Here is an 18,646-nt window from a genome sequence, read left to right as displayed (position 1 = left end):
CTGATTATTGCACCAAGTAAACTGAGGTCCTGAGTAACCTAAGTCCACCAGGCCCGTGCGTGACACAAAATCGCGGAACTCCCTCCTGTCCACTCTATCCGTGAAGGCTACCCCTCCCCTCTTGTCACCCGAACTCAGGATGCAATTGAAGTCACCAACTACAACTGTCGGGACACCCTGGGCAGTGAGACTAGCAATCTCCTGCCAGAGGACTCTCCTGACCCTGTGATTCGTGCTCGCATACACCCCACACAAAACCTACGGAGGAGCATCAGGTGCCGATACAACCATAACTACCTGTTGAGAGCAGTTATGGAAGACATCAAAGGTCGCCACCCCACGCCTCCACAGGAGCAAGATACCTCCCGACAACCCTTGGGACTCGACTGCGTATGTCTCCCAGTCCCTCCCCAGACGTCGTCTCAGACGTGCAAGCCCCTCACCAGATAGCCGGGTCTCACTAAGGACGCAGATCTCTGGGCAATGAATTTGCACTAACCGTTTGAAAGAAGACATGAAGGACGGCTTGGCTGCCCCATACAATTCCAAGCTAGGATCCTCATGGATCACAGTCCACATAGTCGGCCTCAGACCCATCCTCCCCCTGGTACGCGGGGCCAGCCTCAGGTACGATGCCTGGGCCCATCCCCTGCTCGTCAGAAGTGGACTGCATGACTGCCGCCCTGATACGCTGCACAGTAGTCATGTGGTCCGTACCCTCTCCTGGTCTCGGTGGCGCGGCCTGACACCCCTCCGGGAAAGGCCTGAGGTGATCCCTGGCCCTACTCCCACTAGAGGAGGCTTCCCCCTGCTCACCCGCAACCAGGGGCAGAGGGCCAAACCGGAAGACTCCATCGGGGCCAGTACCACCCTGCACATCCCATGGCTGTACCTCACTCAGGGGGGCATGGCCACCGTGCTCTCCTCGAGACGGGGGGCTGTACCGAAATGGCCCAGCAGACTCCTCGCCCAGGCCCTGCACCGCGGGTACGGCACAACTCCCCGGGCCCGAAGCTGGCTGGGCCTTTGGGCCAGCAACAGCTTGGCCCAAGGATGCAACCGCGGGCTGGGCCGGAAGGCCCACCACCCGCGGCTCCACAGCAGACCGCGCGGCCTGCTGGCCGCGCGTAACATCGCGCGGGCCCAGCGGAACCTGGGCCCCTGCGACCGCAGCACCGGGCGCGGCCTCAGCGCCCGGTGCGTCCCTGGGTCTGGACGCGCCGATGGCACGCGGCGCGCCAACGGCGCCAGCCGCGCCGAGCTCACGGCCCCCATCCTGGGCCGCCCCCACCGGCCCACGGCCCCGGCCCCGGCGCCCGGCCCTATGGGCCCTGGTGCGCTGGGCTGGCCCGTGCTGTTGGCCCCGGCCCACAACGGTAAGGGCCAGTTGGGCCCCCTGCCGAGCTTCCCCAGCTGGGCCAAGGCCCGCCAGCGGCCTCGGCCGCTTCTGGGTTTGGACTCGGGCCGCAACCGCCCGGCTGGACGCCGGATCGGCCCGACTCAGGCCTTCGCCGAGACACAGACTCGGCCCCGGGTCCCCCGACTCGGCCAAGAGATCGTCCGAGTCAGCTTGGAAGGGGCCGAAGGAGATCGCCGGGAGCCCAACCCCCCCATCGGCGAGCGGAGACCGGCGACGTGCCACCTTCGCTGGCTTTTGCCAGCCGTCGGTGTCCGCCGGGGACACTGGCGTAGTTGGGCGAGCCACCGGGGGCGGCGGCCGAGTCGAAGACGAACCGGGCCCCGAGTGCGGCTCGCTCATCTTCCCCGGCCGCGGCGGCAGGGTCTCCCGATGGGGTCTCTGCCGTGACGCCACCATCCAGGGACCATAGATCGGTCCCTGCGCCTCCTCCCCACCGCCCGAAGACGGTTGAGCAGGCCCACCCCCCTGGTTTGCCTCCACCGGGGACGAACCCGAAGCCCCAGTAGCGCAGGGGGTCGCCGGGAAGCGGCAAGTCCTTGCCTGGTGACCCATTCGCCCGCACCGGGAGCACAGGGCCGAGACACTTTCGAAGACGAAAGGCTGCCATCGCACTTTCGTCTTCCCCTGGATCAGCACTCTAGGTAGCAGAGGCTTGGTAGTGTCGACCACCACCTTCACCCGGGCGAATCCCATCGCCTGACGTTGCTCTGTGACGCTGTCCACGGCGACCGGCCGGCCCACCCGAGCGGCTATATGGGATATGGTCGACGTAGACCAGTATTCCGGCGGCAGACGGGGCAAGCGGAGCCACACGGTGGCCGTCTGCACAGCCTCCTCCCCTGGTTCGAAGTCTGGAACCCATGGGGTCATGGCGAGCAGTTGCCCGGCCACCACCCACGGGCCGTCGCTCAACGCCCGGTCCCGGTCCTCCGTCGACTGGAACCTCAGGGCCAGGTAGCCGTCCGCAAGCGGGACGGCCACCACCTCCTTCAACTTTGAGCGGGCGGCGACATCTTTCGCCACCCACTCGGCTGGGACGCGGCGGCCGAAACTACGGACCACCGCCGCCGCCCTTCCCACTCGAGCCGGGCCGCCGCAATCGGTTCCTCCGGAGGAGTCAAGACCTCCGGGAAACAGCGGCTCAGCCGCTCCACCTCCGCAGCCGTGGGCCACTGAGTCACCCACGGCCCCGGCCTCGTCCAAGCGTCAGGGCCCTTACCTTTTCCTCTCGCCGGTCCTTCCGTTGCCGTCCCCGCCGGTTGCTTCCCCTTCGGATCCATCGGGAGCCCTGCAAGGAAGAGGAAAGTGAGTAGTAGCAGCCCAGGGATCGCCGAGGTGTTCGTGTCGCTCGCCCCGCCGCCCGAAGACCTTGGGTGGCCGGCCTCCCGGGACACCAGAGAACCCCCGTCGCCTCCGAGTGTTTCTCCGGTTTCTCAGTGCCCCTGGTCCACTGCGCCGGCCTCGTCTCAGGGCCACTCTCTCAGAGCCGAGCAGTCGTGTCGCTCGCCCCGCCGCCCGAGGACCTTAGGTGGCTGGCCTCCCGCAACACCGGGGAGACCCCGTCGCCTAGCACACCGCCGAGAGGTGCTCCGGCGGGATACTAGCCGTTGTGAACGTCGGTGACCTGTCAACAGCGGGATACTAGCCGTTGGCGCTTTCTCAGAGCTCTTTCAACCGAATGTTCTTTTCTTCTTTCAACCGCTCCATCGCCCCATTCATCTTTTAGTAGATGTGCTGCACCACAAAAGTTGTGTATTTTCTTAAATCTATCGAATATTCTTCAAGATAGAGTAAGAATCTCAATCTGATTCTGATCGAACTGATTACTGTAGCTGAGTCACTTTCAACAACAATACAGTCGACTCTCCCACCGCCTAGTATGGATAATATCTGATCAGGCTGCGGTCATTCTCTTATGTCACGTGCAATATTTTAATAGCTCAGCTCTTCAGAAACGAAAACGGTTTTCATTTACCCAGTCCCATGGTGTACCATCACCGCCAAGTTTCATCCAAGCCGTTCAACCCACCGAGAAAGCTGTATATGAACGGCCATGATTCTTTATCAATCTGTTTTCGCCGCCTGATACCGTCCTTTAGATTGATCCGTTGGTGTGGCGGATATTAGTTTTCTCTGGGTAAGAATGGGATATATTAGTTGTTATTACGCTATAATTTTACTCTTATAAATTCATATTCCCTCGTTAATTTCAAAATTAATATTTTATGATGCAAATAAACATGGATATAGAATAATCCCATTACTTTTGTCCGTTAACCGTGACCCTTGAGACACGTCACACGAGGGAGCGGAAGGACGGATTAGAATAAGATTACAGCAGGAAAGAAAACAAAAGCAACAGGCGTTTTTTACTTTACTTCCGATTTTGTCCTTATCCCCTTTTCTAGAATTTTATATTATGAGATTTCTAACTTAAAAAATATAAAATGCAAAAAAATGCATAAATTAAAAAGTTGGACATAAAAAATAATATCTAACTTTTTTATCCATTTCCAGTTGACTCCTAATTCGTCCTTCCGTGCCGTAAAAAAGACAGAAAAGAGAGGTCTATTTCGCCTTACCTCTGACTCCTCGCCTACCTACTCCTGTGGTCCTCTGCTCCATCGGTTCGCTTGGCCTACCCTTTTGCTTGCCTTCTTCTTGGACTCGTAACTCCACCCCAAATAAATACACTTCACAGGCGGAGAGGGTGGGTCGGGTGGAGAAGGAGAGGTCGTTTTCGTCGGAAGCGAGAATCCCCTCCGACACCGCACGCTCCTTTCTAGGCTTCTCAGATTTCCACACTTTTCTCCCCCATTTCCTGCATCGTTCTCCGTTTCTTTATCTCACACGCTCTTCTTTGGTCCATGGGTCTTGTATTGCTTTACAGCTACCCTGCCTGGCTCTCTAATGTCACAACCCCCTTTTCCTTTTCTCACAGTCTCTGGTAGCCACATTGCCTCCTGGGCTTCTTGGATGGAGGCTTCGCGGGGCAAGTATTCTAAGGGGTCCCATTTTTTTGCTATTCTCTTTGGCCTTTTGTAAAGATCTGAGAGGCTGTGGGAGAGAGATGAGTCTGGCGATAACGGAGAAGCGGCAGCCACAGCAGCAACGGCCGGGTGGATGCGTCGGTATCTTCTTCCAGCTCCTCGACTGGAACCGGAGGCTCGCCAAGAAGAAGCTCTTCTCCAAGAGACTCCTCCCTCCAGGTCGAATAACATCGCGCGATCTTTCATGTGTTTTAGTTCTCTGCTGTATATCGTATCCATTTCATGTGTCTTCTCCTGTGTGTCGCAGTTCGAGCCGCGAAGAGGGCGTCGAAGAAGGTCGGCGCCGGCGGCGATGACAAAATGCCCATGGCCAAGCTGCTTCTGGTACCACTCATTTGTCCTCGGCTCTTTTTTTTTTTTTATTTGGTTGATTTCATGGAGAGTGTAATGGGGTTGTTATTTATTTATTTTGCATCTCCTTTAAAATGTTAGATTGCGGATGAGAACCGTGGGGGTTTCCCGAATGCGAAGGAATCGGATGATCTTGGTGATGGAATGAGAGCTCCTGGCCTGGTGGCCAGGCTGATGGGTCTGGATTCCATGCCTGTTCTCACCAGACAGAAGCCAAGGAAGGATTTGGATTCTGAATCGGAGAGAAATAAGGAGAAAGGTGGTTCTGAATTTCTGAGGCTCGACCAAGATCTATGTCTGGAAAATGGTGGGCTTGGGAAGCTTGAATCGAGGCCACAGAAGCTGCAGAAGACTGGAGGATTCTTGGAGAGGCAGCCGACTAATGCTGCCCGGGCTGGACCAGATGTGTCGTTGTTCAGCAAGAATGTGCTGTCATCCCGGTCGAGGAAGCAGCACCGCAAGCTGGCATCGCCTGTGAAGAGCCCCAGATTGCTCTCAGGGAGTCACAGGGTCAGGCTTGCGCAGGCAGCGACGAGGATTTTGGAGCCTGGTTTGCAGTCTAGGAATCGGGATAAATGTGCTCTGACCTATATGAGTTCTTCGCAAGCCAATGCAGAAGAAGGATCTGATGCTTTCGCAAGCTCGAAGAGATCTCAAGAATTGTTGAGCGGCTCCCTTGTTGGATCTTGCAGGAGCTGTGGTAGTTTGGTAGAAGTGTCAGAATTGAGGTTAGGGGCGAAAGAGCCGATGGAAAATGAGTATGGGTCATCTGCTTTGGAGTTCAGTAATGCTTCTTCCTCTCATGACAACTGTTTAGAGGGTAAACCCAAGCTGTCATTTATGGAGGGCCAGCAGAGTCAAACAACATCTCTTGCAGTTCAAGCTAAGGTCAATGTGCAGAGTAAATTGCATGACTTTGCGGAAAGGAAGAAACATGTACAAAATGATCTGGATCCATGCAAGCCCCAGCAGGATGCAGTGCTGAGGACTACTCCTAAGAAGAAGACATTGAGACAAAATCAGCCGGCACCAGCTAGAGATAAAGTGGCCCCTGGTTTTAAGGAGTGTAGTAGAAGACAGGGCAGAAGGGACCCAAATGAGTCAAATGAGCCCAAAGATTTTGTAGCTTTGAACAGAAATATGAACAATTGCTCACGTATGAGATCAACCAGTAAAGAGCCAGAAAGACAGAGAATGGAAATGGGTAGGAATGGTTGGGAAAGAAACATAGCACGCAAAAGAACAATCAATTCTTCTCACTTTGAGAATGGGGCTGCGGCCAGTTCAACATTTGAGAAGCCAAGAACTGTTGGTGGTCATCTGATTAACCGTAAAGTGACAGTGCCTAGCAGCAATAGGTCTATCAATCGGAACTGTGTGACAAGTGAGTTACAGAAGAAGGATGACAGTCATAGTTTTAGTGTTAGGAATAATGATATAGTATCTTTCATGTTCAATTCACCAATGAAGCACGCAACTAGGCCTTGCTCCTATAGAGAAGTGGTTGAGAAGAGCAGGGGCCAGGGCGAAATCAATCATGACTCTTCTCATCCAAAGAATTTTGTATTGAATCCAAAGAGTGGAAACTCAATGCTGCAAAGGAGGACAGCTTTGAGAGGAGATGAGCTAGGTAATCTTCTTGAACAAAAAATAAGAGAACTGACCTCCTTGGATCGGGATGAATTAGGAAAGAGAGATGCCCGATCTACTGCTTCCATTCTTGAAGAGCTGATATCTGCCCTCACTGGAGGAGCTCCCATATCTGAGGAAAATGATGGCAACTGTTTTGGTGCGTCCTCCACAACAGACGACACACGTTCTCATTGCACAGATCTCCCTGACTTTCCCATTTCACAATCTCAGATGTGTAACGATAACAAAGATTTTCAGGTGAGTTATTTCCTATTATGGCATTTATATAGCATTTCAGCTCTTTGTAGCATCACGGCAGTGTTTTAATTTTCCACTTAATAGTAGTCAACTGATTCCTCAGCCTCAGGAAATCTAATAAAAATACAGAAGAAAGATAATAAGCTAAGCTGGGCCCTTTTTTGTGCTCATCATATGGCCTTCCTTAAGATGGACTGAACATCTGGACTGAACTTTTATAGTAAGGTTGTAAATGTGGTCAAGTTTATTCTTGTTGCACACTTTGTTCTTGCGTACGACTGGTCAGAGAAACAGATATATCACACAGCTGATTTCATGATAATTCCTAAGAATACAACCATTGTGCTTAAGCTGGATAAAAGAAATTGCCCTGCTATTTATCTTTTTTTTGCTATATTTTTTTGTCAATTCTGTAATAATCAAGGACTGTATTTTTGGAGCAAAATCCTATGACGCAGCATAATATTACAATGTTCTTTTGAAGGAAAACATGCATTTATTCGGTAGATCAGGTTTAGTTATTAGATTGTTTTGGCATATGACATCATCGCTAATTGGGGATATTGATGTGAGTTACCAGCAGCTTGTCCACCTTTTGTAAAGTTTTTGAGCAACCAGTTAATTAGCAACGGTCAAATTAAGAGAGGATAATATGGTACATGTACAACACCATACCAGCTCAACCTTTCGTATGCAATAGCTTCATAGCATACTTGACACTTTCAATACACAAATGTTATGCAAGACGCCCTGGGTAAACCTATACTTTTAGCTACCAACTTTCAATTGCTTTCTAATGAGAAACAAAATTTTTTTGAACCCTTATATGTGATTTTTGGACCCTACATATAGTCACATGGTTAGTGTTGAACATAATGTGACAGAGAAATCTAACTTTAAATTATGACAGTAATTAGCTTCATAGAATAAAAATAAAAACAATAGACACACGAAACTCAAATTTTAAAGTGGGTTTTCTAATTAATATAAGGGAAACGATTCTTGCTAAGTTGTATCATACTGTATCACTGAAATTGCAATACAAATAAACATGGGCCAACATCCACCAATACGAGTCAATGCATGATGTGCACTGATATGTCATATCAGTATCCTCATGGCACAATATGTATCATATGACATGCATGATATGGACAGATACTTGAATGTTATGCTTCAAGCATGCTATTTTCTCATAAAGAAAATGATGCTGATTTCTATTGAATATGGAAGAGCATGAACATAACTTCCCAAGTAGGAGAATGTCCTGACTAATTCGCTCATAACCAACTTGGATTTTGCCTTGATATTGCAGCCATGGAATTGTTGAACTATAATAAATAGAATTCCAGTTTCATTAACCATCACAAAAAACCTTGTCATATCCATATGAATTGGCCTGTCTGGATTAAGGTATGATCCATCAAAGTATAAGAAAGTTTCATGACTGGCCTGAAAAACATTTTGATTTTGTAATATCTCTGTTTATGAACAAAGGACCATCAAAGTATGAGAAAGTTTCATGATTTTGAGTTACGTCGACACATTGGGTTAAAATAAGTCCCACATAACAGACACTTCGGAGTGGGTTTTAATGCAGCTAACCTTCCTACAAAAGATCCTTAGAATGAGTAACCTTGTCTTGGAACAGTAATGTTAGTTATGGCGGCATAAGCTGGCATGGATGAAAGGTTTACCTGGATACATTTCCAAAATTATAATTGGAATTCATCATTTAAGGGAGTTCTCATTATTTCTTGGCCCAATATGGTAGGGAATTGTCATCAATCAACTTGTTCCTTACACCATCTTGAATTGGGTCAGCTAATTTGTGGCATAATCTCTCTCTCTCTCTCTCACACACACACACACACACATACATATGCACACACATGGAGACACGAGTTTGTGCACAAACCATCTGTGGCCAAATGAGCCCGCTGACCCACATCCCATTTGTTGTAAACTATGACGTGTATTAAGTTTGAACATAGCCTTCCATCTTCGAACTTGACATTTATTGGCCCGACCAATGGAAGGATAATTGGATAAAATATTTCCATTTTTTCTTATATAATTAGGCACATGTGTGCTTTTTAATATTTTGGTCGCGTTTCTTTGATCGTTAATGAAGATGTTGCTTGACGCCGCACCCTATGTTTGACTATCCCTGGATTACTTTCTTTCTTCTCCTTTTGTGATCTGCTACTTGCTCCTGTTCATTTGTTTTGTGAATGATGTAACACTTGGTAATATGTTGGAAACAGAAAATATGTATTCATATAGTTGAAGTTTCCTCTAACTCCATAAGCCATGCCAAGGAAATTCAGAAACTCTTCTTCTTGCTCGGCAACAAGAGAAGATTGTTGATTTGTTTTGGTATCATACTTTAATAACATTCTCCATTTTGCAATAATTCATTTAGTCAGCAAGGAGATTAAGCATGTGGAGAAAGTTTTGAACTAGTCCATATCTTGACTTCAAATAATATGGCTGACGCTGGAAATTTGATTTGCTTTTTTGAGGATCTGCTGCTTTAGCTCCCACTTCTTTTGATTTCTAACCATGTTACATTTGATAAGTAGGATCTGAAGTTGAAAAAGATTATGAGTATTATACATTCCGTAGAAGAAGCACATGGAACTTGAGACACATATCTTGCATGTTAAAAGTGGGAAATTTGGTTAATTTATAGCTTGTCATTGAATTTGTAACTGTTTTATTCTTTAAAATATGTGAATCTAGAGTTCATCAGTGGCTCTTCTTGAATATCTATTTAAGTTACTTTGCATTCTTCAGTGACATCAGAATGTTGATAAATATTTTTTAAACAAGGCCAATGATTAATGAGGTTCTTATGACATATATGTAATAGACATATTGGTTTTCTCCCCAGGAAGAAGCAAAAGCAAGCATTTCTGCTTCATATCTGGTCAGCAATAATGATCAGCCTAGCCCGATATCTATTCTTGAAGCTTCTTTCTCAAACGAAAGTTGCTCTTTTGGGAGTCACAATGGCAGCTCAGGTGTGACAATCCTTCTTATCTTTGCTAGAGTGGTTCATAACAGCATCCCCTTCTTTACCTCTACCTCAGTTATTACATCTTATATTAATTTTATTTGGTGTACGACCATGTTCAGTGTTTGGCCATTTGAAATTTATTTCTCTACCGATATGCTTTCTTCAGGCACAGGACATTGTTTTCATATATTTAATGGTCTGTTTAAATTGAGTACAATTAATGGTCTGTTTAGATTGATTAGCTTTCTTATTGAGAACCGAGGGTAGTTTATGCTGGCTTCTCCTATTGAAAGAATTTCCTTATTGCTAACAATTTTATGTAGTGTCAGATTAAGTTGCCAGCTTGTGTGGTCGTACCTACATATAACTTTTGATATAATCATGTCACGTCCATGCAAATCAAAGCAGTTAGGACATGAATTTAAATGGCTATGAGAATAGTAAGGGTTTCTGCGTTAAATATTTTTCATTATATGTGGTAGGTAATCAAAAGTAAAAGATAAAAATGCATTTTGAGAAATTGCCCATGGCTTGCATGTCTTACTAACTGAAGCATTTTGTGTCTTCTTGAGTAAGACTGTTTTGTGTATTTCGGGGATTGATGACATCGACTTCTAGAATGACATTCCAAATCTATTTAGGTCAAATTCAGTAGGCTGAAATGTAAAATACAAACCTATGCTTTTATCTACTCTGATGATTCAAATTTAACATCTTATGTTGTCTATTTGTGTGCTGGTTTCAGGAGGCAAAGTGCATTTTGAGTTGGCAGAGAGTTGCAACACAACTGTGTCATTTGATCTGGATAATGATCTTTTAGATTCAGCAACTTCTATTGATATCACGAGGTCTGATATTGAAAAGATTCCCGATTTTACTAATAGAAGTTCTACAGAGGTCAGTGAAGTTAAACTTCCAGAAAGTAAACTCGGCAATGCCAGTGAAACTATTTTGAATGCTGGACTCCTGTTCGAGAGTATTTGCCTGTATAATTCAGATGGGACGGTAGAGTCTTCTGTAAAATCTTTTCTTCTTGGCTTGTTGGAAACTCTTATACGTGCCTTTGTCATAGGACCAAAAAGCTGTTCAGATTACATGGAGGCAGAGGAGAGAAATCAGCTAAGAGTGTTTATCTTTGACTGCATAATTGAGTGTTTAGATTTGAAGTACAGTCAGTTTTGTAAATCCGGTTACAAGACATGGTTGAAACTGCCTTTGTTTCTGCGCAGAGATCGCTTGTCAAGAGAAATTCAAAAGGAGATAAAAGGGTGGATGGGTTTGGCTGGGAGGTTTTTAGATGATACAATTGAGAAAGAAATGAGCCATTCAACAGGAAAGTGGACGCATTGTGAGATTGAAGCATTTGAGACAGGGACTGAGGTTGAGACGGACATACTCCAAGCACTAGTTGATGAAATGGTGATAGATCTCTGTTGATGCTGACAGAATGCTGGTGGCTTTTGTTGTAACTTCTTTAAGATAACTAACGAGATGAATACCAAGGATGTCGATTGATTTTTCAGTTTTATCTGGGAGTGCAGATTTAACCTCTTTGTTGTAATTATGCTACAATGAAGTGATCTTTTGTAGATTTTGCAAGAAAATTTATGGTACTTGCAAAAGGGGTTTTGTGGAAGGATTGTGGAGTTGTTGGTTTTGTGAAATGTTGCTTTAAAGGTAGTGATTCTGCACCTATCCTGTCAGAGCATATTCCCTTTTTTTTTTTCTTTTGTTTCTTCGACTGTTCCTATGGTATCTTATTCCAGAAAATAAAGTTTAATGGAGCTTTCGGGTAATTATCGGGATCAAATTGATATCACTTTGTTTGATAGTCTTTTTTTAGGAGAAGACAACTTTGAACAGGTCAAATATGCTATTATGCTTTAAGTGCAAGTAACCAAAGCTGGGTAGTCTTGTTTAAGGAGAATACAGCTTTTTTTTTTTTTTTTTTTTTTTGTTGCTAGTGCGGGTCGATCATACCCGGCGAGAGCGGATAGACCCAATAAAGTCGAAAAATAAAATACCTCGGAGTGCCAAGGGCAACTCCCCATCACCAAGCCATAAGGTGTCTCCGGAGTGACAAGCTACAAACGCAGCTACCCAATCCGCAGCACCGTTACCTTCACGGTAAATATGCGTGGCCTGAAAGGCCCATCCATTCCTCGCCATGGCCCAGATGTCCCGGAGCAGGGGATGGTCACACCCGCCACCCCTCGGACCCCCCTGGATCCAACTAATAACGGTGGCTGAGTCGCCCTCCAGGATGATAGACCTAGCCCGTAGGACGCATCGGGCATAGCGAACGCCCGCCCAGGCTGCACTCAGCTCCGCACATGGAACCGAAGTATCAAATAACTGACTGCCACCAGCAGCCACGACCCTAGCAGACGGATCCCGAATAACAAAACCCGCGCCTCCCCTCAAACCACCATCCAGAACAGACCCATCAAAGTTGACCTTAAGGAAACTCGAGGGTGGGGGTTCCCAGGTGAAAAACATCGTACGGGATACTGCCGAGGCAGGGTGGGAACCCCAGATGTCCCGAGCTGTCAAGGTCCCTCCAACAGGACTAGTATGACACAGCTCAGCCGCCCGAGCGCAAGCACTCTCGACCACGAATCGCAGTGACATGCGTCGTTCACCAAACAGGCGAGCGTTCCTGGCCAGCCAAATCTGGTAGGCAAGACAGCTCGCTCGAATAGCCGCCTGACGAAGCACTGGAGACCCCGATCCCTGACGCATGGCCTGTAGGAACATATCCCTGCATCGCCATACCCCATGTGGGACCCCTGCCAGACGCCAAGTAGCCCTAGCCCATGTGCACCGAAATAGGGCGTGGTCCACCGTTTCGGTCGCACCACAAGCCCCACACACCAGTGGGATCCTCACACCCCGACCGCCGAGAACAGCACTCGTAGGAAGACGGTCCCAGGCCACCTTCCAGAGGAACAACGCTACCCTCGGATGGAGCCCCAATCGCCAAATCCAGGCACAATCCGGACTAGGCTCACTACCTCGCCTAAGGAGACGGAAAAGGTCGCCCATCCTAACCCGGGACCTGGTCGAGGAGCTCCACACACGAACATCAGGTCCGCCACTCTGTGGTAGAGGGAGTGAGCGAACCCGCTCCGCCAAATACTGCCCGAAGAACCTGGCCAACCGAGTCTCATCCCAGCCAGCCACCCCGGGAGTCATGAGATCACAGACTCGAAGACCCTCCCCAGCCTCAACACTAACCGTAGTCGGCCAAAGCCGCAAAGAAAGGCCGTCGACCCATGGGTCCCTGGCAACATCGATACTACACCCGTCGCCGATCAACCATCGGGTGTGACTAGACACTAGCGGCAAATACCGCGCTATCTCGCGCCATAGAAAGGAGCAACTCCGCCCTCCTCGGGCCCCGCCCTCTGGGCCTGCCCGTCTATAGCGGCTAGGAGAATACAGCTTTGAACATGTCAAATATGATGTTATGCTTTCAGTGCAAGTAACCAAGGCTAGTAGCTTAGGAGAAGGCCGAAATGTTGTAAAGCCTCGACCCCAAACACTTTTAATCGAAGTGTGGGAAAGAGGCATAGCTGGTCCCTCAAGCCGCTAAGGAACCCTACACAACTATCTGTATAAATAATCTACAAAATGGAGTGAGCTCTTGAACACTTGAACTAAAATTGGAGAATGCAACCTTATGTTGATAAAAGATGAATGTTGGAAGCTCCACCCCCACCCACACACACACACACACACACCCACCCACCCCAAAAAAAAAGAATGGACAATTTTTTTTTCTTCTTAGGAACACATACAAGAAAAAAAATAATAGTAACTTCATCACTTTTATTTATTAATTTAATAGCAATAGGAATACATATTCTACCAACTTATAGCAAACAAATAAAAACTGCACAATATTTCACAAGATTGTTGTGCCAAGTGAAAACTAAGCCATGCATAGCACCGTTGACTCACGTCAACTTACAATATTTCACAGCCTAATCATAACTTCCAAATAACAGAACAAATCAAGACGAACCAGCTCAAACAACAAAGATATGAAACTTCTCTGCAGCCATACACAATAAAAAGGCACCTGCAGAGAAAAAGGAGAACCAAAACTACCGCAAAGAAAAGAGGGGAAACGCAAAATGGCCAAAATTCTAAGAACTCCTATTAAGCATCTCCATGTAGTTCATTACAGACTCCTGCCTCTGAATCCTCATCTCCTGGTAGAACCTCTTTATGAACTTCTCTGCTTTCTGATCAACAGATGATGAATCATCCTCTTCCCCTGGCTCTGAAAGCTTGGATGGCTCTTGCCTCGTTTCATCAGCACATGGTGACAGCATCTCCCATTCATCTCCGATGCCTTCTTCAGCGATGGACTCGGTGTCATTCCCACTACATAGAAGCGATAAGAAGCAGCTCTTCTTCTTCAAGGGAGCGCGAGGGTGGCGGACGAGAGGAGTGCTGGAAGGGGAGAACTCGTACTCTCCGACGAAAGCGTAGTTGTAGTGCTTGCGGAGCTTGAATCTTTTAGACCTTTTGAAGAGGAGGAGTTTTCGGCTGATGGGTTTCTTCACCTTGGTCATGGGAGAGATGGAGAGGGCTATGATGTCCCATGCCCTCCCAAGGATGGGATTCCTTTTCCTGGCCATTGTTTGCTCTTGTCTCTACGTCCTTTCCTCTGCTTTTCTAAGGACGAGGAAGGCGTCAAAGCTATATACAGTAAAGAAGGGACCCCTTTGAATGGGGTTTTGGGAGGGTTATAGAGGGGGCTTTTAAGGGAGTTGGGAGGCGGGTGCTGCCGGTGGGGTACAGCTGGAAAGGCGAAGCTAAGGTCGGTGGTTTTGTTCCTTTATTCGGAATACTTTTGAATTCTAAAGCAGGTAGCCGTTGCTTCAGCTGGTGGGGTTTGGGTGGCGGACAAGGAAGGACAGAGGAGCCTCTGAACAAACACCCTGGCAACAGAAATTTACCAAGCTGCCACTAAGCACGATAGCACTGTACAACTGCAAAAGCAGTCAATCAGAACTATGGATTCATGCACGCACTCTTATTTCTCTCTCTCTCTCACACACACACTCTCATTCCTAAAGTAACAAAGGAATGTCACATAAGAAGATTACGTTTTGTAACTTTAACACTGGATCCAATGGAGAAGTTAGAAGGCAACCAGGCAAATTGTGCAAGATTTCCTTGCTACCAGAGCACCACCCTTTTTCATTCATTAATTTTTATTTATCAATATAGTAGCACTCCTCAGGATTTACTTTTTCAAATTAATGTTTAGATATTGCAGCTTCTGTCAACTATTAACCAAATTCTAAACACAATGAAAAGCTGGTATATGCTCATGCACCATAACCTTTAAAATTTTTGTCTCACTCCAAAAATTTATAGTTGCATGATGCCTTGGCTTTCTTTCTTGAGATAATTTAGGCACGTGACCTATGTTCCAATCTCATACTAGACATTTGACACAAATGCTCGGCAACTACAATCCGGAGCGATCATTCCACACCATTGTATCTCTCCTCTCCCAACTGGTCCCTCCCAACCAACTAGTTTATGTATTAGCTTCCCTTAGACCACGACTTATTTGTCGACCCTTGTCACGACTTAGGATCTTACTTCAAAATGCCAGTCAAAAAGTATTATTTAGATTTTTTAGCCCTGTACAAGTACCTAAGGTCTGTTCAGTGCATAGCCGACCTGGAACTAAATACACGCCCGTACGTATCCTTACATACTCCGTCCGTTTAAGCCCTAGCATTCTTGACAGGTTAAAGGTTCGAATCTATTCAAATTTAATCACAAATATTATAATTAGCTCATGGTCAGCCCTAATATATCTATATTATAGTATCTTCTTCAGTCTACATAGATCATAGTCGGAGTCTGCTTTAATAATATTTGTAACGACCTAGAATCTCATCTAAAAAAATCAGCTATACGATATTATTTAGACTTTTTGATTCTTTTTAAATATTTAAAATCTATTTATTGTATAGTTGAAGTAGAACTAAATATATATCGCTGCAAATTCTCACAATTCTCAAATTGTTATCATCCTAGCGAAAACTATGGGAAACTGTGATGGAGCCGGGAAATAGTGGCATGTTTGTAGTTGATGAACAAATGCCTGGGCAATCGTAAACTCAACGGTTTCTGGGACCGCTGCGGGGCTGGGGTTTTGCATCACCGAGCACTGCAGTTGTCACGGTTGACTGCTGCTCCGCGGCTGACTCGGTACGGGTGGGGTAGGCTGTCTACATTGGGGTGGTTCTATATACACCCCCCCTATTGCTAAGGACACCCCCCAAAAATCAAAAAAAAAAATACCCAAACTAACCTTTAGTGTCATTACCATATTGCCCTTGAAATTTTCTCAGTACACCCCCCCTCCTCCTCCTTCTGTTCGGCACTGTGCAGCCGAACAGAAGGCTTCTGTTCGGTTGAGGGTTGCCGAACAGAAGGCTTCTGTTCGGCCCTGTTCAGCCGAACAGAAGCCTTTTGTTCGGCGATCCAGTGCCGAACAAAAGGGGAGGCGGGGGGGAGCTACCTCGAGGTGGTCGTGGAGGCGCCGGCGAGGTGCTCGTTGCTCGGGAGATGGCCGGGGAGGTGGTTCCGGGAGAAGCCGGCGAGGTGGTCGGAGATCGGGAGAATGCCGGCGACGAGAGGGAGAAGGGGGAACGGGGGGGTTTTGGGCGTTGGCGAGGTGCACTGCACCGACGGCGACGAGAGGGAGAAGGGGAGACGGAGGGGGTTTGGCCGCCGGCGAGGTGCTTGAGGCGAGGTTTTTTGGGCGGAAGGGAGAAGCCGGCGGGTGTTTTGGAGGGGAAGAGCGGGGTGGGGGGGTTTGGGGGGTGTAGAGAGCAATTTAGGTGAGGGGGTGGGGAGGGTGGGGGGTAATTTAGGAATTTTGAATTTTTTAGGGGTGTCCTTAGCAAATGGGGGGTGTAGAGAGTATTTAATTTTTTTTTAATTTTTGGGGGGTGTCCTGAGCAATAGGGGGGGTGTATATAGAACCACCCTCTACATTGGCTTGGGGCTCAAGAACACATAACTTAGCTGTTGCAAAAGAAATAAAAAAGAAGAAAAGAACACAGAACCTAGTGGATGTGGGGCATTAAGTGTAGCTTACATTTCAACATAACTGCCAATACAATATTATAACAGCGTTTTATGTTAGTTTTTAGTGCCCCTTGTTATCTCATGTACATACACTTGCAAAAAAGCATTTAAACATGGCGATTAATCCAACGAAATCAATAATTACTTTGGCATTAGTGCAAAAAACATTGTAACAAAAAAAACTCGCACTCTATATCAATAAAAATGCATTAGTGCAAAAATACATTGTAATATAGGAACAATAGTTTTATCAAACAACTAACAACATCAGGGGGAGTTCCTCCATCACCTGGGCATTTCTTGTCTTTGAATTCGGTTGACCGTGCTCAAGCTAGAGTAGTGTAAACAACCGTCATTGTAACAAAAAAGAATAGCTAACATCATTTTACACTCATCATTTGTTGTTATTCATGTTAATGGCGGTGGTTTATTTCAACAAAAATCTGCATGATTGATGACTCTATATCTTTTATAATGGTCATGATTGAATTTTTGGAACGACATTATAATAACGGAATAGTGTAACAGAACTCTTAATGCGTGAGGGAACAAATCACGTTTTCTCTGCCTGCATTTTCTATTTTTATTTGCAGAGTACCTTCATCTTTTAATAAAATGAATGTGAATATTGCTGTAATAAACGTGTTAAAGGGCTTCAATTTATGACTCCAACAACCTTAAATATTAGGGTTGAAATTGAATTGAATACAGATTAAATACTAATATATTTATATCCATATTTATTTTATTTGAAGAATACATATACGTTCAAATATTAATAAGATACAACAATTTATATCTATATTTATTTTAAATAGATACATATATATATAGGATAATAAAAGTATGAATATAAATATGGATATAAGTTAGATAATTAAACTTTATGACCATAGAATCAAAAAATATTACTAAGCGGATGATAAATCAAGTCTAATAGTATGTTAATGTGGTCGTTTATTTTTCTTAAAAGTTTATAAGTGCTATATAAAATTAAATATAGTTACAAATAGAACCAGATATTTGGATACAAATCAAGTAGTTGTCTATCCATATCTAATTTTTTTTTACGAATATGGAATTAGTCGGATGCTCAAATTATTATCCATATTCGGATAGATTCAGATAAGAAATGAATGTGGATGGATGTTATCTGATCTACTTTCACCTCTATTGGATATATTAGGCTTTTCTAAAGACATGAGCATGCATGCATCCAGATACGTTAGTATTAATTCAACAACTATAGTGAGGTCTTCTTTAGGCCTAAGCTTGCTTTAGTGATTGCGACGACTTAGAGCAGGTGGGCTCCGATGGGCCATCCATATGGCCATTGCCCTTTCTACGAGAACTCGAGGAAACTACTCCCCAGTAGCGAGTGACCTCGATCGCTATCTTAAATGAGTATTGTCTAAATCTTAACAGCGACTTCTTTGCTTGCTTATTAACCAAGGCACACACGGTGTCTATTCCTACTTTTATCCAACGACTTCCCTCACAAACACGCCAAGGCACGAAACCAAAAGAGATATTGGATAGCTGCTTAACCTACTGAAATCTGGGCTAAGACCCAAAGAAATGGTTTCGAAAGGCCGTATGATCGGGGGCCACGGCCCATTAGCTTGGTTTATTTTTTTTGCTAAAAACGGGTTTTCATACAGTACGTGTACGAATACACCCAATAAAGTCAAAAAAGACTAACTCACGGAGAGCCAGTGGCAGCTCCCCCTCCCCCACCCAAAAGGTGTACCCTGAATGATGAGCCGCGAAGGCAGCCACTCAGTC

General features: G+C 46.1%; 3 protein-coding genes across 3 annotated transcripts; 1 reads left to right on the top strand and 2 right to left on the bottom strand.

Annotated features, from left to right (window-relative positions):
• Positions 1 to 559: 559 nt before the first annotated feature.
• LOC120111470 (collagen alpha-1(I) chain-like) lies at positions 560 to 2,290 on the bottom strand. Its single transcript, XM_039128524.1, has one exon. It carries the CDS (start codon positions 2,288 to 2,290, stop codon positions 560 to 562), a length of 1,731 nt encoding a protein of 576 aa, XP_038984452.1.
• Positions 2,291 to 4,032: 1,742 nt separating this feature from the next.
• On the top strand, positions 4,033 to 11,424 carry LOC103723283. The gene is made up of 5 exons (XM_039128776.1): positions 4,033 to 4,629; positions 4,718 to 4,794; positions 4,903 to 6,711; positions 9,608 to 9,737; positions 10,479 to 11,424. Exons 1-5 carry the CDS (start codon positions 4,491 to 4,493, stop codon positions 11,168 to 11,170), a joined length of 2,847 nt encoding a protein of 948 aa, XP_038984704.1. The 5' UTR covers positions 4,033 to 4,490; the 3' UTR covers positions 11,171 to 11,424.
• Positions 11,425 to 13,544: 2,120 nt separating this feature from the next.
• Positions 13,545 to 14,462, bottom strand: LOC103723270. The gene has a single exon (XM_008814147.3). The coding sequence runs from the start codon at positions 14,380 to 14,382 to the stop codon at positions 13,885 to 13,887; it is 498 nt and encodes a 165-aa protein (XP_008812369.1). The 5' UTR covers positions 14,383 to 14,462; the 3' UTR covers positions 13,545 to 13,884.
• Between the last annotated feature and the right edge of the window lie 4,184 nt (positions 14,463 to 18,646).

Source organism: Phoenix dactylifera, chromosome 8, assembly GCF_009389715.1.
Source record: "Phoenix dactylifera cultivar Barhee BC4 chromosome 8, palm_55x_up_171113_PBpolish2nd_filt_p, whole genome shotgun sequence".
Taxonomy (NCBI): Eukaryota; Viridiplantae; Streptophyta; class Magnoliopsida; order Arecales; family Arecaceae; genus Phoenix; species Phoenix dactylifera.
Note: the sequence above shows the minus strand (reverse complement) of the source record. Positions and strands in the feature narration are given on the sequence as shown.

Bases quoted from the DNA above. Each gene is read 5' to 3' on its own strand.
- LOC120111470 (XM_039128524.1), bottom strand. From the start codon at position 2,290: ATGACCCCATGGGTTCCAGACTTCGAACCAGGGGAGGAGGCTGTGCAG.
- LOC103723283 (XM_039128776.1), top strand. From the start codon at position 4,491: ATGAGTCTGGCGATAACGGAGAAGCGGCAGCCACAGCAGCAACGGCCG. The intron at 4,630-4,717 runs GTCGAATAACAT...TGTGTGTCGCAG, and splicing joins CAAGAGACTCCTCCCTCCAG to TTCGAGCCGCGAAGAGGGCG. The intron at 9,738-10,478 runs GTGTGACAATCC...TGCTGGTTTCAG, and splicing joins GAGTCACAATGGCAGCTCAG to GAGGCAAAGTGCATTTTGAG.
- LOC103723270 (XM_008814147.3), bottom strand. From the start codon at position 14,382: ATGGCCAGGAAAAGGAATCCCATCCTTGGGAGGGCATGGGACATCATA.